At 33.5% G+C, this 27,419-nt stretch overlaps 2 protein-coding genes across 9 annotated transcripts in view; one reads left to right on the top strand and one right to left on the bottom strand.

The window, feature by feature from the left end:
• The window catches only part of LOC135839718 (hemicentin-1-like), a 348,326-nt gene that overhangs the window by 72,881 nt on the left and 248,026 nt on the right, over positions 1 to 27,419 (top strand). The window contains exons 2-3 of one of the 7 annotated variants that reach the window (XM_065355873.1): positions 9,330 to 9,540; positions 9,642 to 10,315. The exons of 2 other annotated variants lie outside the window; for them this stretch is intronic. In XM_065355873.1, coding sequence (XP_065211945.1) covers positions 10,216 to 10,315 — 100 coding nt within the window. In that variant the 5' untranslated portion in view covers positions 9,330 to 9,540; positions 9,642 to 10,215. Of the gene's footprint in view, positions 1 to 8,909; positions 9,541 to 9,641; positions 10,316 to 27,419 lie in introns of those variants that run through there. 4 more of the 7 variants (XM_065355872.1, XM_065355874.1, XM_065355876.1 and 1 more) reach the window with 4 other exon arrangements.
• On the bottom strand, positions 719 to 26,817 carry LOC135839720 (neprilysin-2-like). Of its 2 annotated transcripts, none has more exons than XM_065355880.1 (14): positions 26,552 to 26,817; positions 5,223 to 5,319; positions 5,071 to 5,148; positions 4,752 to 4,997; positions 4,453 to 4,661; positions 2,958 to 3,134; positions 2,643 to 2,860; positions 2,371 to 2,481; positions 2,149 to 2,295; positions 1,975 to 2,071; positions 1,721 to 1,889; positions 1,530 to 1,648; positions 1,290 to 1,421; positions 719 to 1,206 (listed from the first exon to the last, which is right to left on the bottom strand). In XM_065355880.1, exons 2-14 carry the CDS (start codon positions 5,281 to 5,283, stop codon positions 868 to 870), a joined length of 2,103 nt encoding a protein of 700 aa, XP_065211952.1. In that variant the 5' UTR covers positions 5,284 to 5,319; positions 26,552 to 26,817; the 3' UTR covers positions 719 to 867. The 2 variants fall into 2 exon arrangements, with proteins under 2 accessions (XP_065211952.1, XP_065211953.1); XM_065355881.1 differs by lacking the exon at positions 26,552 to 26,817 and adding an exon at positions 13,653 to 13,790.

The following is a 27,419-nucleotide window of genomic DNA, read 5'->3' as shown; positions in this document are numbered from 1 at the left end:
GAGAAGTAATTAAACTTGCTGTGTTGCGTCTTCTCATGTACACTGCGTACTGTACCAATTCCTGTGGGCACAAAACGTAAAACGTTGTGTAAATGCTGAAATATTATTTACAACGTTTACGTGCCCCTTTTAAAAGGTCTAATTACCCGCGTTATCTTATGTACTATGCTGAAATTATGCCAACGAGAACGCATTTTCGCTTCAGGTGCAGTTCAGATTCTGTGTATCTTTCTCGAATATGTGTCTGTAAGTTTAACGCCTTGTCTTTTAATACTGTGCAGAGATATTTCTCACCGAGACTTGACATAAATAGTTGTAAGGGGCGACAGATGAACTTTTTTTGAATTTTTTCACCAAGTTTCAAAAGGTGTCCTTGGCGGAATAAAAAAACATTTAGGCCTGAGAAAGAACATTTTAAAATTGGAATTTTTTTCTAAGTAGGTACATCGACCTTTCGATTGCCGTTTCTGTTGTAAAAATTTCGAAAAGAGATGAAAATCGTTTTTACTCTAATCCCTTTGAGAAAATTTGAATTTTTTTTCATTTCCATTTTAACGCATTGGTGGTCATTTTGATTTAATAGAGAATTTTTTCCTCGTCGAATTCGTTTCACCTAATATTCACCTATTTGAACGATAAGTATCCTGCAAAATATTCAAGTACTTAATCAATGGACCATAATGGGCCAAGTTATTCGTAAAAATAAGAAAACTCATAATTTAAAAAAAGAAAACATTTCGAGTATTTTTTTCAACACTTATACAAACATTCAAGACAACTAAATGAGATCAAAAACAATCTTTGTGGCAATAATTTAAAATTAAATGCTGTAAAGACACATTATCACACGCTCTATCCCGAAGATAATCACCAAAGGGTACATTTTTGTAATGGGTTCATTGTAGAGTTGACGGCACATTTGAAATCGTTAGCGAAATCCTCTTGATTAGCGAAAGCTCCCAAGATACGTATTTTATCTGGGGCATGAACATCTTTAGATAGCGTTTCTATCATATACAAGAACGTATATTTGGCACACCACGAATTAGCTGCACTTATCCAGAACATTTGTTCAGGTGTGTAATCCAATCCGGGCAGTTTTTCTTCCGGCCCATGTTCACGTGCCCATGCCTTGTATGCTAAATACGCTGTTCGGACGCCTTCGTTGTCTGAGATATTTTCGGCTAAAGTATGAGTACCGTTTACCTATTTTGGATATACAAAAGGTTTAGTTTTTAGACAAAATTGTTGTTCAGAGTAGAGAAAATGAAAAATTGAAAATCACTCACATTTTCTCCTGTATCTTCTACGATGAATTTATTATATTGGTCGACGAAACATTTTATTCTATCGGCGTACTTCTTTTCCATCTCAGATTGCCACCAATTTATGTAATTTCCTTGTTTATCGTAATAATGGCCCTGTATAAGGTAGATAGGTACGTGATCAATATTGCAGCTGTGTATACTTACGAGTACCTACGTTAGTTCGGTAACGTTGGTCGTTGAGTAAAATTATGAGAAACTTACATTGGAATCGAATGCGTGTGATAATTCGTGACCAATGACGAAACCTACTGCTCCATAGTTCATATAATTTGGTCGATCAATAGAATAGAATTTACCTTGTAACATTACTGCAGGGATTTCTGAAAATTTTAGTATTTGTTAGTATAAATTTAATTACTCCTGCCTCGAAAATGCATTTTCATGGAGCTTACCTATGCTGTTTTCTTCAAAAACATTGAAAGCATTGGCTAAAAATAAATATCTGTAGGATAACACATCAGTCTTATTTACTGCTTCTCGAACCGATGAGAATATCAGATTCATACGAAAGTCGGATATCTTGAGTATATTATCGTAATATTGATTGGGTTCCAAATTTAGCTAATTTGAAAGAAGAAGAAAAAAAACTCTGTGAAGAAGAGTTTTTCTAAATTTTTTCGATAATCTATATAAAGTCATCACTTACGTTTTGATAAAGTCGAGTAAGGATATCATCATCCAATAATTCATCAGGATAAGCTACTCTTTCTGTTACGGCTTGAGCTTTCTCTAAAGCTGCTTGTCTGTAACGTGGTAGAAATTCGTTCGATTTATTTGATTCATTTGAAAAAGAAAACGTTTTCAGAATTATTATTCCAACCTGGTTTCATTGTCGATCCAATCCGATGCGGATAGAATGTTATACTGCTCTTTTCTAATCGTCTGCACCATTTCCAAAATGTTTTCCTTAACGGTTCCATTTTTAAAGTGACGTCTTATGTACATGGCACTCAATGCTGCGTCTAAACTGAAAAAAGTTACGAATCATACATACACAGCTCTTGCTTTGAAATTATTGAATCGAATGAAAAATGAAGGTTACTTCGTTTGTATAACAGCTAGGCAATTTTTCCATTTAGGTTGGACGTTATCGATGAAATAGAAATGTAACGATTCTTGAATGTGTCGCCATATGATGTAATTTATTATAACTCTGGAAGAAAGAAAAAAAAAGAAATTGATGATGTCTCCGTAAAAAAAAAAGTTATTTAAATTAATTTCTCATAAAAATCATATACGTTGAAAAAACTTTATCTGAAAGCAATTATAATATTCTGATGATAAAATACGATAAATAGTAAAAATGTTGGTTACTTTTTGGGCGTTTGATCCAATAATTTTTGTAATTTGTCCATTAGTTTTGGAGATATGATGACAATAGTCTCATTTTTCTCTACAGATATACTCGATCCTAACAAAGCGTTTATGGTTTTTAACCATTCAATCGATGGGAAACGTTTTTGAGCTTCTTCGACCGTTACAACGATGGAATTATTTATTCTTTCCGCTTTAGTGAATGTTGGCTCATAAATCTGTAAAAATGGCCGATTTTCTGAAATTAAATCATCCTCGAAGTGGGTATAGTTAGAGTTGGAGAATTTTATTATCTCCTTCGAATGGCGACCTTACTTTAGCTAATTCGATTTCAAATTGAAGTATGGGCGTTAGTTCTTGGATGGCTGTTGCGTATGGTGTTTTGTATTTCATTGCTATGTTCGTCATCATTTTGAAATACGTATTGGTAGAGTAATCGGGTCGCATGCCGAGTAACGAGTATACTTTGGTTCTCAAGTATGGTTTTTCTATCTGGTAAACAAACGTGAAGTATTAATAAAACGTGAACTTATTAATTTGATGTCAAAAAAGGAAGACTTTCTGTTAGGTGTTTCACATTTTTTCGTGGGAATTTTTCGTAGAAGCTCATATAAAGGGAAAGAACAGTGGTTAGAAATTTTTTTTGAAGAACCAGACAACACTACAAACATTTTTGAGAACCTACCTAATAGATTTTTAGGTGCAGTTATGAGTTGAATATTTTGCATAGTAATTCCAATTGGTAGGTAGGTACCTACATAAAATAAAAAAGACTTGCAACCTACTCAATTATTAGAGAAGATGAAAAAAAAAAAAAAAAAAAAAAAACACAAGGGAGGTATTTCAACTGGCAGAAATTTTTTTCTAAACCAATCGAGAGAGCATTTAAAAATTCATCACGAGCTAAAATTTCAGGTGCCAAAGTGCATTTTTCAATTTTTGGTGAATTTAAAAAATTCAAGTCAAAAATAAAAAATAAGAAAATGAAATTTTACCACCTAGAAAGCTAAAATTTGGTGTATGAACCATTTGTGGCTTCCCCGAATTTTTTGGAATCTATCTCGAACCGTTTTGAGCAGTTCTAGAGCCTGTAGCTGATTTTTGAAAGTTGAAATCACCTCAAAATGTGGCTCAATAGAGTTGGAAAGCTAAAGTTTACTCAATTCTCCGAATTTAAACATGCCGAGTCGATTCTTGTTAGAAGTGGTTTCAAGCGATTTTGGAGTCTCCAGTCGTATTTTAAAAACATTGGATTATTAAAAGTTCCATAAAAACTGTTTTAGGATTTTTCAAACTGGAGGCTTCAGAATTGCTGAAAACGGTTTGAAACCGATTTCGATCGATTTGGGAGTCGAAAGTAAGGGTACCTACCTTGAACCAAATTTTAGCTTTCTAGATCAAGTTGGTAAAATTTCAATTTTTTCCTCATTTTTGGCTCGAATTTGATTTTTAAAAATTCACCAAAAATCGAAAAATGCACTTTTTTAGCTCATAAAATGTTGGCTGGTGATATATTTTTGCAAGATTTCTCGATTTAGCTTTGTTCAGTTCAAAAAATTTTCTGCCACATTTTTCATTCTGAATTTTTTTTTCAAGTGTTTGATTGCCAATGTGAAGGGAAGGGTTGTTTAAGAAGAAAATTTCATTGAAAAATTTCTTTCAAGTGACAAACCAGCGGAAAATGATTGCATCTATCAGATCGAAGTTTTGATCTACTTAGATTTGTTCAGGCTTGTTTGACCACATCAGATATCCCTGGATCCCAAAAAATGTGAAATTAAATTACATATCAAGAACGAAATCTGCTTACATGAATATGTTTTTTGGTGGCATTCTTATGACTAACGTCGATGTACAACGACAGAATATAATTCGATCTGAATCCAATTTTTCTCGATTGTTCCAGCACCGATATCCAAGTTGCATTATTAATTTTAAGTGTTTCGTTTGTTTGAGGCCATCCTCCCAACAAGTCCACTTTTTTCTGTATGATTTTAAGGGCGCTACCGGTTATAATATCTGAAGTCAAAATAAAACAGGTCAATTCAGTAAAGGAAATTTTTTTCGAAGATATATAAAATCAATCTGGAAAAATATCTCATTACCTACCTGCCTTCAAACAATCCTTATAAAATTGTTTCACCATTCGAAAAGGTCTAATTTCAGTCTCGTTCGACTCCTCTTCAACTATCTCTTTCAATTGATTGGTAATTATATCGGTGATATTTGAAAAGGAGTTGAATTTCATGTTGAAAGCTGGTATGGTGTTATTTATGATGTAACCTCCGCAAGCGAATTTGTAGAAGTCATCGCATGGGTCGACACTGGTATCCATGCTGCTCGATATAATCTCAGCTAAAGTAATAAATCGTGTTTCAAGCCATGAAAAGAAAAAAAAACTCGATCTGAAATTTGTAAAGCTTTTTACCCGCCAGTAAACATCCTTCCGTGCGACAAATTTTCTCATTTTTAGGTTCGTCATTTATGCTTCGTGGTATCGTACTTCCTGTAAAGTTTGGAAAATTTCGATTTAATTTGAATTTTTACCGCCGTCGGTTTAAAATCCGTACACTATGTTACCTCGGATGATCGGCGTTAATGTTAAAATAAAGACTAACGGTAGTATTCTGCAATTTAACATTTTTCAAGGGCCCGACAACCTTCAAGACTTGAATATCTGTAACAAAATTCAAAATTTCTTCTGTTCAGGATTCATTTACCAAAAACAAAACGTAAAAATAGGTTTAAAAGTAGGTTTTTTTCTATTCTCGAGGTGATGAAGTGTGTTGCTACACGTTTGTTCTACATTTCGTATTATGGATTTTGTAACATTGTGCGGTCACAGATGTACAGGAAATTAAATTGATGAAATTTAGATAAATGGATATTTTCACTTAGATAAGCGTCAAGGGCTATGAAAAGGTTGACACTAAATGCGTCCTACGATGTGGTAGGTGGCTGCTGGTAGATATACGTGTGAACAAATTTATAAAAATGGTTACGTGTTTTTGGTTTGTTGTTGATGATGATGCTCGACGTGAGGCACAAGGTCAATTTAAAAAACCACCAGAGATTTTATGAATTGCAAAACAGCAAAGACAGCCATTTAGGATGGCCGGGGTTGAGGAATTATTTAAAATTCGACTGTATCTGTTTAACTTTTTTTTTTTCTTTGACGCAGTCGAACCTTTTCTTTATCCCATCTGCGTTTTTATTTATAATTCAGCTGGAAAATTTGCGGCGGATTTTTAACGAAATAACGACGACTAAAGGAAAAACACGTCGCTATAGCTACGTTCTGTGAGTAAGTACAGTAGGTATATACTTGATATAGAAAAATAAACTAAACGAGATAAAAAAAAACACAGTATTGCTGCGAAGAATGTGTATTCGCCATCGAAAAGGACGCAATTATTAGAGTGTAATTAGACGTCGGTTAACCGATGATGAAAATATTTTATCGAACGACACTACACAGAGAAAAGCGGGAAATTGAAAATTTATCGTCCGGTGTAACCGTTTGTGTAAAAGATGTAAAAATTTAATTAAGTTTTACGATATTGATTTTCGTTCAAATTGGTGTTCTCAATTTTTAAGCCGTTGTTTGTATTGTTTTTTTTCACCACTCAGCTCTTTCTCCTTAGGACATTTTCAAAACAAATCGTATCCGAGATGTTTTTCCCTTTATAGAGTGGATCGACCAGCGACCGCGATCTCTTGCGTAATCTTTTTAATTGGCTTTATTAAAAACGTGGTACCTATTTTTTCGTTTGATATTCTTCAATGAACGTTCATCGTTCGGATATTTTATACGGTGAATTTAATGATGAGTTTGATGATAAATGCGGCCGCTAGGGTAATTTAGTACATACGCATAACCGGTTGCTCTATCGTATTGCCAAGATGATTTACGACGAGTAATTTTCTCCTCGAGATGCGTTTTGTTTTTTTGTTTTTTTTTTCATCTTATTCTATGTATATTTTTGGGTTTATTGTACGACGAACAAATAGCCATCGTTATTAAATACATAGAATGTTTTTCGTTACGTCTATTTGCATCTTAATTAGGGCTTCTGCTGGGTGATGTATAGAAAATCAGGTTTGATTCGGTTCAACTTGTTACGCTAAGGTACCTACCTTTTTTTTCTTCTTTTCCAGAGAAAAAAATCATCTTGTTTACCAATTTCTAAGTGGTAAATTATCGCCCCTTAAATAATACGTGATGGTATGGGTACTTCGTAAATGTTTCCTAATTTCTAGTTTTTATCCCAAATATGTAGAAATCTGGCGGAGGATGGGGATATTAACATGATGTAAAGTTTACCTACAAATAGCTCGTAAATTTTGAAATAATGTGCAGTATTTTTATAAACAGTGAAAAATTACTCATTTAGAGTTGATTTTTATTTATCGTGTTGATAACATCTTGAATGTCTTATATAGATTAAATAACTTGTATACTTATTTTGTTTCCTGGATTGGTATTCAACTACTCGCTGGGGTCCAAAAATGAATTGATTTTTTTCGAAGGTGTAAAGATCTCTCCATGCCTTCAAGAAGCAAAGAAGCGTTTGTCAAAAAAGCTTGTTTAATGATGGAGATGGTGGAGAGAAGCTAAGGGGGTTAAATTTCAAACGTTATTTCTCATTTTCTCAAACTGTATCACTTAATACTGTATACCTCCAGCGATTGTGGACTGGAGTATTTCTCTTTCCTCTCTCTAAAAAAACGCTTGAGCAGAAATTGAGCCAAAAGAGCAGCTCATGTAAAAACTCTAGATTCAAGAGAAATAATTTTTTCTAAAAAAAAATGTTAAAAATATCAACAGTAAATACGGTTTCCGGACATTTTCCCGAATTCGGATCAAAGCTCTGTCTTTTGCTAAAATTGTCAAAGCTTCGCTTAATATTTCGAAAAAAAGCAACAAATCCCGCCTTTTTAAAAATTACAAAAATGGCTTGTTTTTTGCTAAAATTTTCAAAAGTTGCGGATTTTCTCTAAAAATTCCGAAGTCTCACTTTTCTCTCAAAAGTACCCAAGTCTCGCTTTTTTTTCTACAAAAGTTGCAAAAATGTAGGTAAGTAATAAGTACATATCACATTTTTTTTTGTTGTAAATATGTAATTGCCAAAAAAAGTCCTGATTTTTGCTAAAATTGTAGAAGTCTGCTTTTTGTAAAATATTGGCGAAAAAATCTCACATTTTCCTCAAGTATTGAGTCTCCAGAAGTTCAGCTTTTTTGACAAAAATGATCAAAACGTCCCTTGCAGAATGTTCCAACTCTTTTGATAAAAATAGCGAAAAAATATCACCTTTTTTTTTTTTTGCTAATGATTGTCTATAGTTTTGCTTTTTGCTAAAAATATCAAAGTCTTGTTATAAAAACGAAAATTCCTGTTTTTTTTCAGCATAATTGCTTCTAAATCTTACCTTATTTTTTTGACGATGATTCCCAAAAAGTCCTGCTTTTTGCAAAAATTGTCGGAGGTCTAATTTTGTCTTCGTTTTTTTGTCAAAAATTTCTGATACGCCTGTTGCTTTTTGCTAAAATTGTTGTTAAAGTCTCGTTTTTTTCTTCCAGAAAATTCTCAAAATTGTGTTTTTTTTCAAAAAATTACAAAAAGCCTAATTTTTTTCCAAAAATTGTTCGAATGTGTCGTTTTTTTATCATAAGCATTCGTTTAGCTGAAATTGTCGAAAGTCTCGCTTTTTGCTAAAATGCAACAATTCTCGCTGTTTTGCCTAAAATTGTCAAAAAATGTCACTTGTTTTCAATCAAAAAGTTGTGAAATACTCGTAGTTCAATTTTCTTGACAATAATCGCCAAAAAGTCCTGCTTTTCACCAAAACGAAAAGTTCAAGTTTTTCCGGTGGTTTTTTCTGCATAAAACGTTTTGCTCGTGTTGTTTTTCACTGTTGTCGTTACTTTTCCCCTACTTTTGCGAGCTTTTTTGGTTACTGAAGTTACTTTTTTTTTGTTGGAAAAAATGAGTACCTACGGGTCCTGAAAAAGTAAATCATTATTCTTGCTGAAAACCGCTGTCTTTTTCATAATTCGTGTACCTCTACCTACCTCCTTCACTTATGATTTTTCTCATTTTATTTGCCAAGCAAGTAAATATTTTTTTTTGATTCTTAAATTCAGTTTCTTTGAAATTTTTTTTACACCTATCTTTTTCTCGACTTTTGCTCTCTTTGAACGAAATTAGCTTTCCTAGATTATTTGCTCTTTCGTCTATAAAACCTGAGGCCAAAACGTGTAGGATTGTTCTTTTTGAAAAAAAAAAAAAAATGAGAAACCTTTTTTTTCAGTTTCTTCTGAATACGTCAAATGAAAAATTTTCATTTTCCCTTTCACCCGGGTAATCTTATTTCACTGCACCTACAACTTCTTGTAATTTCTGTTTCATTTGTGAAATTCGTCTGGAAGTGAAATTAAAAATTTTTATTTATGAGAAAGGAAATTTTGTGAGAACTTTTATTCGCCACAAATTTAATAGTTTAAATTTAGGGCCCCTTCTTTAACAATTTTTTGCTATTTTTTGTAATTTTGACGTAGTATATTTTTTATTTTCTAATTTTACGATCCTTGTATCATTTTTATACCAGTATGGGAGAAGAAAGATATCAAATTTTGCTAGAAAATTTATCTGCTGACCATCGTGTGTGATTTTTTATTATTTTTAGGACGTACATTCTGAAGACGTATAGCCTAGGTATTAGCTTAATAAGTGAATTTTTCAAAGGGAAAATAATCGCTGTAGCTCGAAGTCGTGAACAATTGAACGCAGTTTGATACGATCGAGCGATAACCTCACGGTGAATAATGTTAATGATTCGTATGTTGATAATGTCACTGGTCAGAATGCTGATTCGGGAACCCAGAACCATTGAAGAAGTGAGTAGACTAACTTATGTTTACTTTAAGATCACATACCACATACTACATTTCTATGTTATGAAATCATTAACATAATGCAACTTTGCCCTCTCTTTCAGCTCCATAATATTTTGAATGCGATAACGAAAGAGATCGAATACGTATCAGAAAATTTTTCGAACGTGATTTATCAGTCGAAGTTTCCACCACTTGGCGTTTCACGATTTTGTTCTTTTCAACCCTTCGATAGAGTAAAGCTCTCTCAACGGGAAAACATTCGCTTTTTAAATCGAGCAACACTGGCTGCTCTCGAATTCGGATGAAAACTCGAGAGTGTATTTTCTACCGGAGGAATATACGTGTTGTGACTCGCCGAATGCGTTTCGTGCGCCTCGTTTATGCGTTGCGTTTTTCGTGTCGTGTCGTTTCTGTTACGTACGTATTTTCGTAAAATTTTTCGTCATGAAATTTAAAAAATTGGTGATCGAATTTCCGACGAGAATTGTTTCGCGATGATGGAAAATTACGCGATGTTGGATGAATTTTACGAGTGTTTTTGAGTAAATTGGTGTCTGCGGTGCCGTCGTAGTATACTTTTTTCCGGGAGTGTTGTCGCGTGAAATTTTATCGCACGAGGTAATTTTCTAATCGTCGTGATTGTGTGAATTTTATAGTACTACTTTTTTTTTTTCGATGGCGTGTAGCAAAAACCTTTTCAATATGCTGGTTTTTATCGGTGTGCTGCTATGCGCGAAAAATTCCCTGACTGGGATTGTTCCAGTTGAAGAAGCCGGTGAGTTGTAATTTTATTCGATTATATGCCAATATGTTAATAAATTTGCATACCGGTGAATTAGCAGGAGTTAGGTAGTTTTATCAACTATTTTGTGTAGTTTTTTTTTTGCGTTTAGGTAGATTTTAAAAAAATTATTTGACGTCCTTTTTACACAAAAATCAATGGTAATTGAGCAGAAATTTTTCTACTCATACGGCAAAGTGGTTTTTTTGAAAATCAAGATTTTTTTGCTGAAATGACTTCGTCTAAAAACGAAATCTACGTTACATAATTATTGGTCAAAAAATTTATTTTTCATTTTTTGTGATTTTTAATCTGTAATTTAGCCAATTATTGTCCTAAAATTCTATAAAGTCTTGCCGTTTTCAAAAAATTACGTGTTTTATTATTGTGATTTTTTTTTCAAGTCATCACTGTCATCAGTTATCTCGTTTTTGAAGTAAGTAATATTTTCAATTTTTTTTTTCATGGATCGAAAAATGTGAAGATGAAATTCAGTAATTACTTCACTTTTCTTTTTTGCAAATTTGCCTCAAAGTATCATTCACATTATCCCTTTCCTCTTCGAATTGTAAGTAAGACTTGAAGACGACTTTTGAAAATCCTTCTCTTCGATTTCAAAACTGTGCTAGACACCTTGTTTATAAAAATTGAGTATGGCTGTCTCTCTTGCACTCCCCATTCCTCAATTCATCCTATAATTTTACACCAAATCTATTATTTGAAAAGAAAAGAAAAGAAAACAAAATCTATAAAAATTAATTTTTTCTGAAGGGATGTCAACCTGAAAATTTTGTGCCAGTCATTTTTCAGGCATTATTTTAGTCTAGAATTTGAATTATCATAGTGAAATTGAACTTATGCAATGATATAGATGTAAAAAAAACTAGAAATAATTTAATGAAACAGAATCCCTGAAAATTAATTCAACTGTCTACCCGTCGTCTCTTATCAACTGCTCTCTGTGTTGAATTTACATAACATGCACCCGACGACCCCATACAAAAAATTGTTGCAAAATGTCAGCGATCATATTCTTCATTTGAAATTCTATTCCAATCTGTTGATACTAGCTCAAGTTCTATCTTTAGATTCCTAGGATTTTGGACGAGTCTTCGTCAAGTCTGACTTTAGAAATCTCATTGGAAACGATTAAAGTGTGATGTTTAGCGAATACTGTTTGTGGATGATGGGAGGGGGTTCATTTTGACTTCATGATCCGAAAATTTGGATTAATCTAGTATTTTTGACAAGAAAAAATAAATTTTAGATGAAACTCGACGTTATGGCCTAATCCACTTTCAAAACTAAATTTTTCGGTTGACGTTTTTAAACTGGCAAAATTTTTATATTATTCTGAGATTTCGTGATAAAAAATCAGTCATTGCAATTTTCCTAAAATAAGTTTAATCTGTTAGTAGGAAATTTTATGCTTCACAAACTTTGTTTTTTTTTTTTTTTTTGCGAAACCCTCTGTTTTTTGATATTTTTATCATCAAAGCAAAGAATCTACGAAAAAAAATTGAAGTGTGAATGTTCTCTAATTTTTCAAAAGGAGGCTCCATTTTTGAGTGATTTTGTCCAAAAGTTTGAAAGTTAACATGGATCGATTTTTTGAGATGAAAAATTGAGATTTTCTCTTATGACTTCTTTAGGAAAAATCAATTTTTGAGAAGAAATACTTGATGGGTTTAGAGATCTGTGAGAAAAAAAGAAGCGAAAGCGAATGGTACAACATACATTGGTTTTCCTCAACTTTTTCCTACGAGGCATTATTCTTGAGTTATTTTGAAAAAAAGTGGTAAATTCAACTTGAATCAATTGTGACGAAAAATGTCAAGTTTTTCTTCAAATTTTTTCATAACAAAAAATTGATTTTTGAAAGAAAAATTGTAGGTTCTGCAAAAAAAAAAATGTAGATAAAAATGAAATTTCAGAATTTAAAATTTCCTACCAATGAAACATGATTAATATTTCTAAAAAGCTTCGTCATTTTTCACGAGTTTGGTTGTTGTTTCATGAAGAATGAGTAGTACAGATTATTGTACTCTTCAAGACGAATCCAACATTGTGTATAACTCAATTTTGAAACATTTTCGACTCGAACGGTTTTTCCACCTCCTAAGATAATTTTGAGAAAACGCATAGTAGGGTAAAATAGGCGATTTGGTCTTGTTCTTGGTTTTTGAAACTAATCGGTGAAAGTTGTTACTCATGGTCAAAAAATCCCGTGATGAAATTTTCAGATCGTTAATTCCACCAAACCCCCTCAAAAGGGGTGAAATTTCAATTCCAATTGAAAATTTCCTGTTTTGACGGTTGTCACCATTATTTTTTCTAACTTGCAGGGATGTTGAATTCTATCAAGGGTTATTCATGGAAATTTAAAAAAAAAATTTCAAGCATATCTTCAGTGCAAAACGCGTAATTTTTGCTTTCAAGTGGCACTTTTAGTAAGTTTTTTCAGAGGTGGAATTATGAAATAAATATGTACAATATATCTCACCTAGATGTACATTACAACATGTATTTTTTTCAAAATTTCTTGTGTATAGGTTGAAAATTTTCAAAGAGTGATTTGGCAGGCCAAATCGCCTATTTTACCCGGCTATGCTCTTCCAAGAAAAATTTAATAAAGCTTATAACTTCGAACATTTTTAATCTGGACCTAACATATGAGCCACTCTGTGGAAATTTTCAATTTGATCGACGATATTATAGAGCCCTGTCGATTTTCATGCAAGGGGATGATTGTTAATCAAAACTTAAAAATAAACTCGGAATTCCTTGTCAATATTAAGAACTTTTTTTTAGCCAAGCACGCAAATTTTAAGAAGAAAATTAATTCCAAATTTATATTTTTCCCTCTGAAAAATTTCAAGTTTGCTATTTTATATCACCCGATCGAAGGCTATTTTCGTACCCAAATTTGCTCGAGGTTCGCTGGCGAATACCGGTAAATAAAGGGAAAATATCTCGGAATTAATTTGAAAACACGCAGCGTTTTCGGAAATATAAAGCCTACCATTTTGGGTTTCTGTGCTCTAACGACTAAACAACTATCGTATACTACTTGGGAGAGAAACAGAGAAAAAAAAGAAACTTGGCGAAATCGTTAACGTTACAAATTAACAGGCGCGAAGAAGGCTAAACGGATGCCGGAGGCTGTAATGAAATTTTCGTGTTACGATAAACAAAGCGTGTAAATTTCGGTAATTCCGTGTCTAGCTCAAAGTTTAAAATCTTTAGAATCGCTCGACCTTGGACGGATTAAAAGCGAGCTTTTCTCGCCTTAGAAGCGAGAAATTCAGCGGAAAAAATTTCGATCACTTACCTACCACCGTGTAGGATGAAAGCGAACATCAAACAGTGGCTAACACGCGAACACGTCGACTAAAACTATGCAAATCGCGTGGACTGGCTAAAATTCACGAACTCGATCGCCGCAGATTACCTCGAGTTTGTAATTTGAAAATTCATCGTTTCGAATAAATTGATCGGCGAACTGATTAAGCAAAAAGAACAATCAATTTAGGCTTCCGGCTTGAATTTTCATAGTTGGCAAAAATTACCGCAAGCTCCGCGACCGCAGGCTTGCGCTTGTACCGTGTTAAGTGGTTGGTACCTGAAAATAACATCGACGGATGACGGATTCACTTTGTTGCGGAAAATATGCGTGACACTGAGTTGTCTGTCATGTGTTGCCGTGTAATTAATGTGTTAACGTCTGCACGTACACGGACAACAATTAATATCACTTTAGTAAGCTACCAACAGGACGTGTAGTAGGAGAAAATCTCGTTCAGACGAAGATAGATTACCCCCTTCTGCTATATTACACGATTTCGTTCCTATACTTTATACGTAAGAGATGATACTCTTTTTTTCCCCTTCCTCTAAAAGATACTCTTTCAAATGACGTAGAATTTATTTTATTCTATTTTTTTTTTCGTGTCGATGGTGGTTTCTTCAGAAGCGCGAGAAAAGGTGTAGAAGGAAATCGTAGAGTGGATATAAGAGTGTTAAATTAAATGTAAACATATTTAGTTAACGAGCTAAGGGTGAAGGTGAGTTGCAAAAAGGAGACTTGATGGACGACGCGACGACTACGAGTCAATGAAATATATGTTTTCTCGACTGGTCAGTTAAGATATTGAATCATATTTTCGTTGTTATGTACCTACTTACTTTTTTTCTTTCTAGTTCACGGTTAAGGCCTCAGTTTTCAAGTGCTAGCTGTAGCTGGTTTTATGAATCGAGTCTGAAACGCCCTATTTTATTTTCAAGAGGAGGTAGACTACGTCGTGTCCATTTGTGTCATGTGGAAACAAAAGCAAAGACAACTATTTCCTTTGATTTTCTTTTTACAGAAAATTTTGCTTTCGGATGCTTTTCGTCGCTCGTTTTATTATTTTTTAATATTTGTTGTTCATTGCTCAAATGCTCGAGGTGTGTAAATAATGTCAATTTTGGAAACGAGAGGTTCTGAAAGGTATACTTCCATGTACCTAGTGTAAAACGAATTTTTTGAGAGAAGTCTGCAAAGTTCATTTTGTCGAATTGAAATACCGAAATACTAATTGTAAGTAGATTCAAAATGAGCATTACAATTTGAGGGAAAAAAAAGTGATCGTGCTGTTTTTTATCACTTACGAAGGGAATCAAATGTTATCGAATCTTTTTGTCTCAAGCGTATCTTCAATTTTTTTGGGTGGGGGGCATTGAATGATATACCTGCCGGCGTGAAACCCGAACTTGGATGCCCTTCAATTTTTTCTGCATGTACGAGTATCGAATCTACCATGTCTATGTGTAAAGTCTGTGTGAATCATTCAGGAAGTTGCACGAAGGTCTAGGCCACTAGAAGCAGATTTCCATTTAAAAAATTCACGAATTTTCTCGTTTCTCCTGTTTCCTTTCCTTTCATTTATTCATGTTATGACTGAGCTTGCTCGACTTGCAGTGCGTCCTGAATCAAACAAACTATCTACCTTTTTTTGATTGAAACTTGGAAATTTTTTGGAATGGTTCAAAAGCAGTTGCTTCCTCGTCGAACAACTGTATCGTCCTATCTAACGATAATCTCAATGAGTGAACTTTCGTAATAAGTACATCGTTCTCGAAAATTTGTTTTTTTTTTGGTATTTTTTCTGGAATTCGCTCGATATGTTGGTCAAAAATTGAATTTTGAATTCAAATTTGTAATCCGAAAAGACCGAGAAAATTTTTATTGAGGAGTTATTATTCATATTGGCTTGTTTGTTTGGTTGCACGAGGAAGAAACCCTTTTTATAAAAGTAGGGAATTTACCATAAGAACAAGGTTTTTTTTTTTTTTTTTTGATTTTTCATGCAATGAATTTTCTGAAATTCGCCTAAAATACTCCCTACCCCTCTCCTTAGTTATTACTATGAGTAGGTGGACGTCCGAATGTTTTTATGAAAATTGACTTGAAATTCAATTTTGCTTTCCCCTTCTTTCTCCAAAAAAAAATTTGAAACAGCTGCCATGTAAACTTTTTTTTCACAATTTTTTCATTTCTGTTCTTTTTCTCAATCAGTGTACACTTTATCAATTTTTTAAAACGTTTTAGAATAATTGACAAGAAATCAAATTTTACTGCCTTATCCAATTTCTCCAAAAAATTAAAGTAACATTTAAAGCGTTTTTGCTTATCCAAAGGACTCTTCAGGGCTCTTACTCGGGTACTTTCTAAGCATTTTTTGGAGAAAAATTCAAAAAATTCTCACATTTTTGCCAAGAACAACGTAAAAATTCTTCCTTAAATTGTCAATTCTTTCTTTTTTGTTGAAAAATTTCACCATTTTGCAAAAACTTGGTACAAAGCCTTTCCTTTTGCTAAAATGTTTAGTCTCACACGTTCAGCCAAAAATAGCAAAAAGTTTCGCCATATATCACAATCGCCATCAAGTCTCATTTTTTACTTTTCTGCAAAAAATTCCGAAAGTGTGACTTTTCCTTCAAAAATTTTTTAACGTTTTTTTGCATAATCTCGTTTTTTGGGCAAAAATTGTAAAAAATATACCACTTTTTGGCCAATATTTCTCAAAATTCCTGCTTTTTGCTGAAATTGCCAAAATCCTGATTGAGTTTCATTATTCAGGGTGTCCACAGGTCTGGAAAACCTGGAAAACCTGGAAAAGTCAGGGAATTTCGTAATTTTCACGCAAAATCCCTGGAATTTTGAAAAAACGATCAATTGAAAATTCTGAATAAGGACCTGTGATGAAAGAAAAACACTGTTTTTCACTTCTCGAAACGCAAATTTTCAAAAGCTTTTGCCCTCGCTTCGCTCGGGCTTCTTTTCTTTTTCAAAGGCAACATACAAATTTCTAGATTATAAAAATCAAGTTTATATGCCAAAAAATGAACTCCTCACGAAAAAAACATCGTTCTTAAGCATCTCGAAATACAGTACATACAAATTTACAAGAGCTTTCGCCCTCGCTTGGGCCTGTTCTGTTTTATTTTTCAAAATCAACTTCCTTCAAAAAAAAAACATAATTCAAATATTCTAAAATTTTAAAAGCCAAAAAAAGCTACTCGTCCTCACATAAAAAAACCTCGTTTTTATGACTCTCGAAACTCAAATTCTCAGAAGCTTCCACCCTCGCTTCGCTCGAGCCTGTTCTCTTTTCTTTTTCAAGAGTAAACTTCTTTCAAAAAAAAATCCATTCCAATATTAAAATTTAAAAAACCAAAAAATAAACACCCTTCGCATTCAAACAAAAAACTCGTTTTTAGGCATCTTGAAATGAAAATTTTCGAAAGTTCTCGCCCTCGCTTCGCTCGGGCCAATTTGTCTCTCATTTTGGAATGGACAAATTTCACATTTTGAGGCCTTCAAAAATCAAAAAAAGAAAAGAAAAATTTTCCTAAGTTATATGAATACATAGGTAAGGTATTTTATCAATTGGCCAAACTTGATGCATGTTTTATTTATTTTTAATTAGAAAAGTTAATAATCAAAGTTAAGCTGTTTATTATATCCGAAGATGTATCCAGTTCGAAGAGAAGCTTATGAAAAAAATTACCCCCCCCCCCCAAATTTTTTTTAAAATTAAAGTACGGGGTGAGCATAGAAAATTGAGAAAAATGGTCTGGAAAAATGGAAAAATTGGTCTGGAAAACCTGGAAAAGTCAGGGAAAATCATTTCCAAAAATGAGTGGACACCCTGTTATTCGATTTTAATTGAAAATGTTCTGTTTTGTAATTTTTGTTCACATTGAATTCAATCGAACATTTTCTCATTTTTACATGATTTTTTCTCCATTAAAATATTTTTATTACTTTTTTGGAAGAAATTGAAGTCTTATTAATCGTAAACCAATAGAATCAAAAAAACGATTGGTGTTGAATTAAATCTTTAGGCTTGGTGTTGTTGTTTGAGCAAGTGTCAGCAGGTTGAAAGAATTTTTATGGCTTTTTATCAATTTTAATTCAATTTGTACTTCAAAAATTTGTTTCAATTCAATTTTACGCATAAGTATTCGTTTTCCAAATCTAAAATTGTGAATTTCTTGGGTATTTATCTCTTTATGTCTGAAGTAGGTACCTACTCTTATTTTTTCAAAAATTTTTCCAGTTTTTCTGCAAGGATTTTTTTAAACAATTTTAATATAAAAAATTAATGTAAAACATATATCATGGCATTCTATCTTTCAAAACGAAAAAACTTTACATTTAGATTGAGCTGAAATTGATTTTACTGCAGAATCAAAGGAGCTGCTGTAATTAATTTTTAAATTATATTGACCAATTTTTGAAAATTTTCAAAATAGATTTTTCATAAATACGTATGCTCAACAAATTATGAAGTAAAAATCAAAAAATTGATCCAAATTGACACTCTCATGCTTCCTGATTTGAAGCATTAAGTACTAAAACAATATCTCGAATAACTACAGGTACTTAGTTCATTAAAAAGTGAAGGTTAAAAGCAGCATTTTGCAGCCCAAGTTTTTTTTTGAACAAATTTTATTAATCACCTTGTAACTGGGAGATTTTCTCATTTTGTGATTACATCAATGATGCTCTATAACCTTTAACGATGCTATTTTTTAAAAAATGTTTAAATTTTTTAATCGTCGTCGTTGTTTTCACGCTTGGAACGAATTCAGTATTAAACAATGTTTTATAACGATTGTGGTATATTAATTCAACGTGTTATAACACTGGTAGTCGCCATCGTCATTGTTCAAGTACACAAGTCAGCATGAGTTGTTGGTTTATACCTACGTCTTTTAAGCTTACATGTACAGTATGTTGATATACGTACATGTGTTGATGTATTACACTATGTATGTGGACTAGTAGGTGTGAGTTTTACGGCTATAAAAGAATAATTATCACGTCATATTTGGGTTTACGATTCATTCATACGCATACATGCCCATTCGTACAAGTATAATACGTTTGCGTAGATGATTATTTTCTCAAGTGTTGGGTTGTATCGCTTATGAAGCTGCTATACTCGCATCTTGCCACCCTAGCTTTTTTCTTCTCGGTTGAAAACATACCAGAGTACTCGTAGTTGATTGAAAAAGTTCAATTGGGTAAAATGATTTAATAATAGGAGGAACAAGCTATACGGCGACGTGAATTTATAAAAGGCAGGATTGTTATTTGTTTAGATTCTCACTCGGGTGTTTTTGGTGAGAATGCGGTGTGGTGTTTTTCTAGTTAAAATTGACCGGTAAAGTTTCATCCGGAGGTTTTTTCATTAAAAACTGAAAATTCGATAACGAAAAACTTCGATAATAATTTACTCATTAAAGAGGGAGATCGAGCTGTGTAGCGGATTTCTTTTACTTTTTTTTTCTCATTTTATTTTTACACCAGATACTTACCTTATTCTAGGCACGATAAGTTTTCTCATTTCGTAAAAGACAATCGAGATATTTTGTATATGGCGCCTGCCGCGGTTCGCGATATGCCGAGGAGGAAAAGGAAAAAAATTGCTCGGTCGTATTTACATGACAATTAAAAATGAATGTTTTTCTCAGAATCCGCATCGAAGTGCAGGAAGCGCGGGGATATCCGACTTATTTGAAATTCTAATGAGAGAAAAAAAGAACTGTGCGTTATTTTTTCACTTTTTTTTTACCCGCTGTACACTTACAATGCTAAAAATAGCATGTACAGGAATACGCGTATCGATAAAAATTGACTGGAGTATAAGCTACTACTATAAGGGGAATGGGGATGCTGTGCGAGAGATGAAAAAAAAACGGCCATCGGCGCGTATACTACAATTATGAATATAGTCACGTCGCCGGTATGAAAAATTAGCGCGTGTATTGAAAGCATTTCATTAATACGTGATATTTTAACGAAAAGTGCTCGCTTTTTCCTTGGTGGCGCTGACGAAGGCTCGGCGAGTGATCGTATTATTAAAATCTGCCCGGTGATGCCTGTGTCTGTGCCTACTTGCCTGGTGTGTGGCGAAATATTCCTATACGAATGTGTGTTTTTCTAATGTAAACATCCTGTTACACAAAAAGCTCCAATTCGTGAGGTGGGCGAAGCAGGGCAGATTGCGCCGAGCCAGGAACTATGTCGATTGTAGGTTTTTACACGGTTGTTTTCGTGTTTACGGGCGATTTTTAATTGCCGAGACGGCGAAAATGGAATTTTGAGAGGGTAAAAGTTTGTATTGCACGAACGTACGTAAACGTACGTACGTGGAGTAGTGTACCGTGTGTGTATGTTTGGTTTACATTTTACGAATTTCGAGAGAATTTTTCAAATGCAAGTCTACAGCCGGCGAGCTTTTTAGCGTTGCGGTTGATTTAGGTTATTCATTTACAGGATAGAGGAGAAGAGGCGGGGAGGGGGTGATGAAATGTCGAGTGTGTGCATTGTGCAATGTACGAGTACATGTACAGTATCGTCCATTAGTCTTAGCAGGCGTAGCATGTCGGATGAAAATTGAACTGTCCTCTATGTGAGGGGGGGGGGGATATATCTAAGTTCAACAAAAAATACGAAATGTTCAAATTTTCAAGAAGTTTGAATCTCTAGATATTGTAATTTTGCTAGAATACCTATTTTCAACTCATACGTCAATTTTTTTCTTATTTGACTAAAATGAAACAAGAAGACACAATTTTTAGAAAATTTGAAAATTTTTGAAATGAAAAGTATTTATCCGTAAAGCATTGAAAATTTACACATTTTCATTTTACTTAATTGTTACCTAAATTACATTCATTGTTTTAGCTTGATATTGCGAAAACACAATTTTTGAGCGCTGTCCTAGCGAAGACAAGACCGTTTGAGGAAACAAGTCACCAATAGTGAATATATTTGAATTTCACTTTAGAATAGGTTTTATCATACAAGAAACGTATCCCACCTCACTGAGAAACTTTGGAATGGAAAAAGGAAAAATCGAAAGAACATCCAAACTTATGGTTTTGTATTTTGATTTTTCGATTTTTGACAACTCGAATTCAGTTTGAAAAAAATATCAAAATTTTATGCAGTTGAGGTAGAAAGTTGAAATTGAATTTAATCTTTCCCTTTTCCTCCCCCCTCCCCGATCGATTGGGGGGCTCATACTCTGTTACTTTTCGAAAATCCAATTTTTCCAAAATTCAGTTTTTCTATCTCGGCTCTGCTTTGTGAAGAAAACAAGAAAAAATATTGAAAATATCAACAGTGAGCAATAAGTGAAAGTCCATACACTTAATTCGTTTCCTGCTAACAATTGCTGAAAATTGTGATTTCTCGCAATAAATTCCATAATTTTTGGCAGGAATTGTCAAAAATTCCTAAAAATAAGAAAAAATTTCGCAAAACGTTTCTGTTTTTAGCAAAAGTGCTGAAAAATATTGTATTTTTTTCAAAAATGAAGTAGGTACCTAAAAATTGAACTTTTTTACCCAAAAGTACTCAAAAGTTCTGTTCTTTGCAAAAATTGCAAAAAATCCCGTTTTTCAGAAAAAATGCCAAAAATTGCTGAGAAAGCTGCATTTTGCTAAAATTATTGTCAAAATCTTGTTTTCTGCAAAAATATGCAAAAAGCCTCTATTAAAGTCTTAATTGCCAAAAATTCTCGTTTTTTGCCAAAAATTGTTGAAAATTGTGGTTTTCAAGTAAAAAATTCCAATAAGTTGCAGTCTTTTTCCAAAAATTGTTCTGATATGTCGCTTTTTTATTAAATTTGCAAAATCCTCCCTTACGTTGCTCAAAATTTTTTTTCAATTTTTCAATTTTTCAATTTTTTTATAAATTTTTTTATATTGGGCGTGTAGTGTATAATTACCAGGATTTTTACGCCCAGTTTCGAGGAGTTAGTTCAGATTTGGTTCGACAGATTGATTTCTTTGATGAATCAAAGAATGTTTTCCATCTGTTTGATGCTGTCAGAATTGAAAATTGTTGAAAAAAAATCTCGCTCTTATTAAAATGTATTGTTTCAAAATCAACTTTTTTGGTAAAAATTAGGTACGAAAAAGGATCACTTGTTTGGCACTAATTGCCAAATAGTCCTACTTTTTGCTAAAATGTACTTCCGGTTTGTTCGGTAATTTTCTTCTGAATTTTTTTTCTTGGGTGTTCATAATTGCGGTTTATCAAATTGGTCACCAAAGTTACTTTCTTCTGGGGAAAGAATCGAGTAAGATTTTCAACTTGAAAAATTAAAAAAATCACATCTACTGGAGGCTTCAAATCGCTTCAAAAATAGTGGCAGTCAAATTATATAGTTTGTAGAAATTTTTAGTAGTTTGTTGCGAAAACTGACTATTTTGAAATTTTGAGATTTTCAACTTGCAATAAAAAATACATTTTACAACTGTCTACTTCTGATTGGCAATTCACCTGCCGTCATCGATTCGAAATCTCAAATTTTTTTGACAGGTTTGAAGTTTCATCTGTCGAAGTTGATTATAACACCTTCTAGAATAAATTGAGATTTCTGGAGAAGAGTCAATTAACATGCTCTTTCAGCGAGTCCAATTTCAGCCCTATCGGAGTTGAATGGTTGTTCCCTTGTCAGAGTAGCAGAACTTATTGTGTTTATCAATAGACTGTTTGTTGAGTGATAGATTAAAGTCAACTTATCCACGTTGTATTTTCTTTTTTGTTTCAGGTGAGTACGAATTTTCGCCCTCAAGTAATGGGATATTTATTACCATGTATATGAGAATCAGTAAGTTATTTTATGAATATTTATAAGAAAATCTTATTCAGTGGTTGCCGCTTAATGTGATCGAGACATATAGTAATGGTACCTAAAAACATATAAAAAAAAGTGGAATATTTTTGGCGAAAAACAAGAATAACAATTTTAGCAAAAAACAGAACTTGATTGGCAAAAAAAATGGCACTTTTCGGAAATTTCTGAAAAATACCAGAGGCTTTTTTGATAATTTTTGGAAAAAACTGAAAATGTTTCAGAATTAATTCAAAAAGCAAAAATATTGCAATTTCGGGAATTATTGATATTGACAAGAAGTAACACTTTTTCATATTTTTTGAAATTTTTGTCAATTTTAAGTAAAAAAAGAGCTAAAAAGATGGACTTCTTGACAATTTTTGGGCAAAATACAAGACCTTTGAACAATTTTGCCAAAAAAAAAGACTTTTCTGCAATCTTCGTTGAAAATGGAGATTTTTTTTCAATTATTTTGTAAAAAACGAGACTTTTTGTTTGTTTGTTTTTTTTTAAAACAAAAAGTATTCCTATTTCATTGATTTTTCTTGCTTTTTGGTGAAGTTTACGCTGCACAAAATTTTGTAATTGAATAACAAAAAAACTTGAAAAATTTTCGTTTGAATTTTCTACGGACACCCTGTGTATGGATCTGGTGTTTTATGTCAAGTGCCCTGTCCAACGATTCTACCAGTTTTCATGGTCCTATAAAAGCCTCACATTTTGCTTGAAGAACCAAACTGATTTTTCAAAGCTTTTACGATGAAGGCCCTGTCTTTTTTAAATTTGAAACTGCCCTTTGAAGGTTACTTTTGAGGCTGAAGAATTTTTCAAAATTGAAATTTCTACGTGTTATGCCTCCTTGTATAAAAAATTGATTTCCATTGAGTTCGCAGTGATGGGTCAGGTTTGTTGTAGTGATGCATGTGTTTTAAAAAGTACCTACTTCGTTTGCCAAAAATATTTTGCGGATCTGCATCGTAGTAATTTTGCTTAGATTGTTATAAGAGGCTGTATCCATTTGTAATAAATTTGATGCAAAAACACGAGAGAAAAAGTTTTTTTACAAGCAAGTTTTTGGCATATGGTGGAGAACGCAATCGGTTACTGGTCGACACGACTGTGTGTGTGTATGTTTTTGTAGGCCACATTCGCTTCGTCGCGTCGCGACGCGATAATGTCGGCCGGAAATACGAGTAAAATTTTACGATCGTTTTGTTTTGTGTAGTGTGTACTATTTTAACGCGTATGTGAGGCTATGCGATCGGTCTTCATGTTTCTGGTAATGAACTAGCTATTGATGTAGGTTAGTCATGCTGTGGGACTAAGAGCAGACGAGCTAGACTGTACGTAGACGTGGTCGAACTCGAGCGAGAAACCACTGGGACAGCTGCGAAGTGAACCGAAAGTCGCGATCGGCGATGCTATTTGTTTACATTCTCGATGATCAAGGTCCGCGATGCACGATGATGTCTGGTTCGACGAACGTGTTTTTTTCTCGAGAATACGACCAGGGAATTCGAGCGACGAACGTGGCGCTAAATGCACTTACACGTTTTTACCGACTAGTCGCGCATGGCTTCTAAACGTGTTCGAAGATTAGCACGGGTGCCGAAAGATCATTTGATCGGATTTATGTCCGAAGAACCATGTTGTCGGAATTTCATATAAAGGGGCTGACTCGCGTGTACCTTGTAAATGCGTTGATGAAATTGCAGGTAGTTTACTTTATCGTTCTCCAAGGGGAGGTAACAGTAGTTGGATTTTCAACGCGTTTAAACGATTCGTCTTTTGAGTACATGGAAGGCGGATGGCAGCGACACACGAGGAGAAATTCATTTCGGGGTAAATGTTGCGACGACGAGAAAATTAAAACGTTCGCCTTTTAAAAGCGACGCGACGTTATTAAATTTCCACGTTGGTGAGACTAAAAATTAAAATATTTAAAATGATCTACAACGTGTAAGAATATCTTCTGTGAGTAGGTGTATGTTGGTGTAATTTGGTCGCTGCGCTGTGTATGCTAATAGACCTAAGAGAATTGTTACAAGAATTGCTGATCAGGCTAAAATTTGGTTCATTGAAAGATCAGCTTACTTACACCTTTGACTGAAATTTTTACCTGCTCGAGTGAATTTTATGATTTACGTTAAATTTTTCAACTTCTTAGTCTATTGACATGACGAACTTCTAATTTTTTGAACGTTTGATTTTCTCAGTACTTACTACTTATTTATGAGCTAAACATTTTCAAATTTTATTTTAAAATTTGCCATTTGCATTCATCAAGGCATTTTTAGTCAATTTCAACTGAAACGGTCAATCACCGCAAAAGTGGACCACACGTGAATATAAGCATCAACTTAAATTTTTCATATCGCAAGATCTTAGGTAACTTTATCCAAAATCAATTTGGGCAGCTGAAATTGGGGTAATATGGTCGTTGAGTTTTCTTGTATGTAGTTCTATTGTCAAGTTCAAGCATATCTGAATTTCAAAAACATTTAATAAATACGAAAAATAATTCTTCTTCTTACCATCACAAAATTTTATTGAACTTTCCTTCAGAAGGATAACAATGTACTTTTACAAGTTTGAAAAATTCAGTCTCACCCTTCCATCGCCTCCCCTCTGCAGACGTGTAACTAAAATCAACTCCCATGAACTAATTTTTGTCATTTCTGTTCATTCTGGAGTTTCCAGTGCAATTTTTGTTCTTCCCAGAAATGAAAATGAAATTTCAAAATTTGTCCTACAGAAGGTGTGGAAATCAATTTGGATAGCTAAAAATTGTGGCCCATTCTCGGATCTATTCAACATGATTATCGATATTTGATTTGATTTTCAGGCAAGCACATCAATGATGTTTTTTCAACGGGTATTCTCCACTTATCAAAAAAATATGTTGGTAAGGAAAACGCACTGCGGGTGACTGTCTGAAAATCAGCTCAAAGGTGGATCAACTCATGCAATAGTATCTAGATCAAATCAAAATATAAGCCACGACTTTTAGCTTTTCAACTTAAAAAAATTTGTTTTTAAAATAAATGGATCGATATTATAGTAAAACTTGAAATAATAGACATATAGATACCTGCTTTCTCCAAGATTTCTTCAAAAATGTCTCGAAAGTTTTTTTCTCTGCAGAAATAGGTCATTAACAGCTTAGGAAGAGTGTAACAAAATTGTCTTTGAATTTGATTTTAGTGAAAACACTGGCCCATAAAAAAATTTCGTATCACCCATGCCAAGCATTAGGCCTTTTCTGAAAAAAAAGACGGGGGCCCTCCTGAAAAATTTTGGAATCCTCATAAAAGTTCTCCAATAGCACTTTACCATCCTCTAGCACCACCGCCTTTTAGTAATTTTTTTCTACTACATGCGCCTTTTACCTGATTAGGTATTTGTTTGATAGAAATGTGTAGTTTTTATAGTATAGGTATGTACCTTTCATACTGAAGTTATACATGGGTTCCAAATGTTTTTTTTTGCATTTAATTGATGGTCGTTGATCATTTATTACCTAGTGAGTAATATTTTTTTCAAAGTTTGGGACTGCACAATTTTTTTTTCAACTGCACATCGATTTTTGGGGGCTACACAATATGTGTGGAACTACACGTTAGAATATGATGCGAGAAATCCTTCATTTGATGAAAAGTTAGCTTGTACCTAACAGATCATCGAATTATTAGCTCATTTTTAAATTTTTCCTTCTCAAGAATTACAATTTTTCAATTAATTTTAAAAATTCAACATTTAAGTTGTATACAATTGATAATGCATCTTAAACTCATCATTTATCAAACTCGGGCCCTGTACCATAAAGAATTAGGGCTCGGTGCAAATTTCTCACTTGCTGTATAGCCCCTCCATCAAACAAGCAAAAAATCATCCTAGATAAGTGCATAGTGCATCATAATAATATGTGTATTCTTGCTAGTTGCACTAGTCTAGTTACTAAAAAATTTGGAGAACACTGAAGAAAAAACTATCACAGATTTATATTATAGGTCCCTACATAATGTATGTTTCTTGTATGTTCACTTACCTCGTTATAATCCAACAAATGTGTGAAAATTCGTTAATCAGTTGAAAAAATTTCGCACGACCCGAGATACGTGTAAACTTAATATTACGAGCAAACATTCACAACCCGTTGACTGACCAAAACTACATACGATCTTGGGTCAGCATCTGTAGTATATACAAATGACAACGATGACGAAGGCAAACAAAATGACGAAAATAATAAAAATATAATTTATTTAAGTTAATACACGCGCCGCGGTTCTTTCCGAACGGACAACTAAAGTAACTACTCGCATGAAGTGTTGATAAACATACATTAAGTACGGCGAAAAATTAATGGAATTGTTAATTCTGGAATTCATTCAAGTTTATTCGCATTTTTTAAAAAACGAGCTCACACACCTATAATACTAAACCGCGCATACGAATCGTGACGCTGACGGTCAAATAAAGCGGTAAATTTGCGGACATAGGTGAATATTCGATCGAGCAAAATTCCAGGCTATGAATCAGCTTCATCGAATTAATGTATGCATTTTATCGACGCCGTGAACTGATGCTGATCGGAATTAGGTTGAATGCACGATAAAAACAACAAACCGGTGACATATTTTAGGACACCCTGTAAACGATGATACTATTCACCGCGAGATGGATTTTCGTCGTATGAAAACTTCGCTATATTTTCGAGCTCTGGTCCGAAAAAAATTTAATTATGAAAATTTCGGAGATTTTTTTCTCCTTCGACGAGGGATTTTTTGAATTTCCAAATGATGGGGTATTTTTTTATGAGAACTCATTTCGTTAAAATTTCATTAAATTGTGTTGTTGCCATTTTTTTTTTCAACGGTGCTATCGTATAGACGACGCGATTGCGGGACGAGTTT

This window comes from Planococcus citri, chromosome 3 (assembly GCF_950023065.1).
Source record: "Planococcus citri chromosome 3, ihPlaCitr1.1, whole genome shotgun sequence".
NCBI lineage: Eukaryota > Metazoa > Arthropoda > Insecta > Hemiptera > Pseudococcidae > Planococcus > Planococcus citri.
The sequence above is the reverse complement of the archived record's forward strand: the minus strand, read 5'-3'. Positions and strand labels throughout refer to the sequence as shown.

Bases quoted from the DNA above. Each gene is read 5' to 3' on its own strand.
- LOC135839720 (XM_065355880.1), bottom strand. From the start codon at position 5,283: ATGTTAAATTGCAGAATACTACCGTTAGTCTTTATTTTAACATTAACG. The intron at 2,861-2,957 runs GTAAGGTCGCCA...CCATTTTTACAG, and splicing joins TTGAAATCGAATTAGCTAAA to ATTTATGAGCCAACATTCAC. The intron at 1,649-1,720 runs GTAAGCTCCATG...TAAAATTTTCAG, and splicing joins TTTTGAAGAAAACAGCATAG to AAATCCCTGCAGTAATGTTA.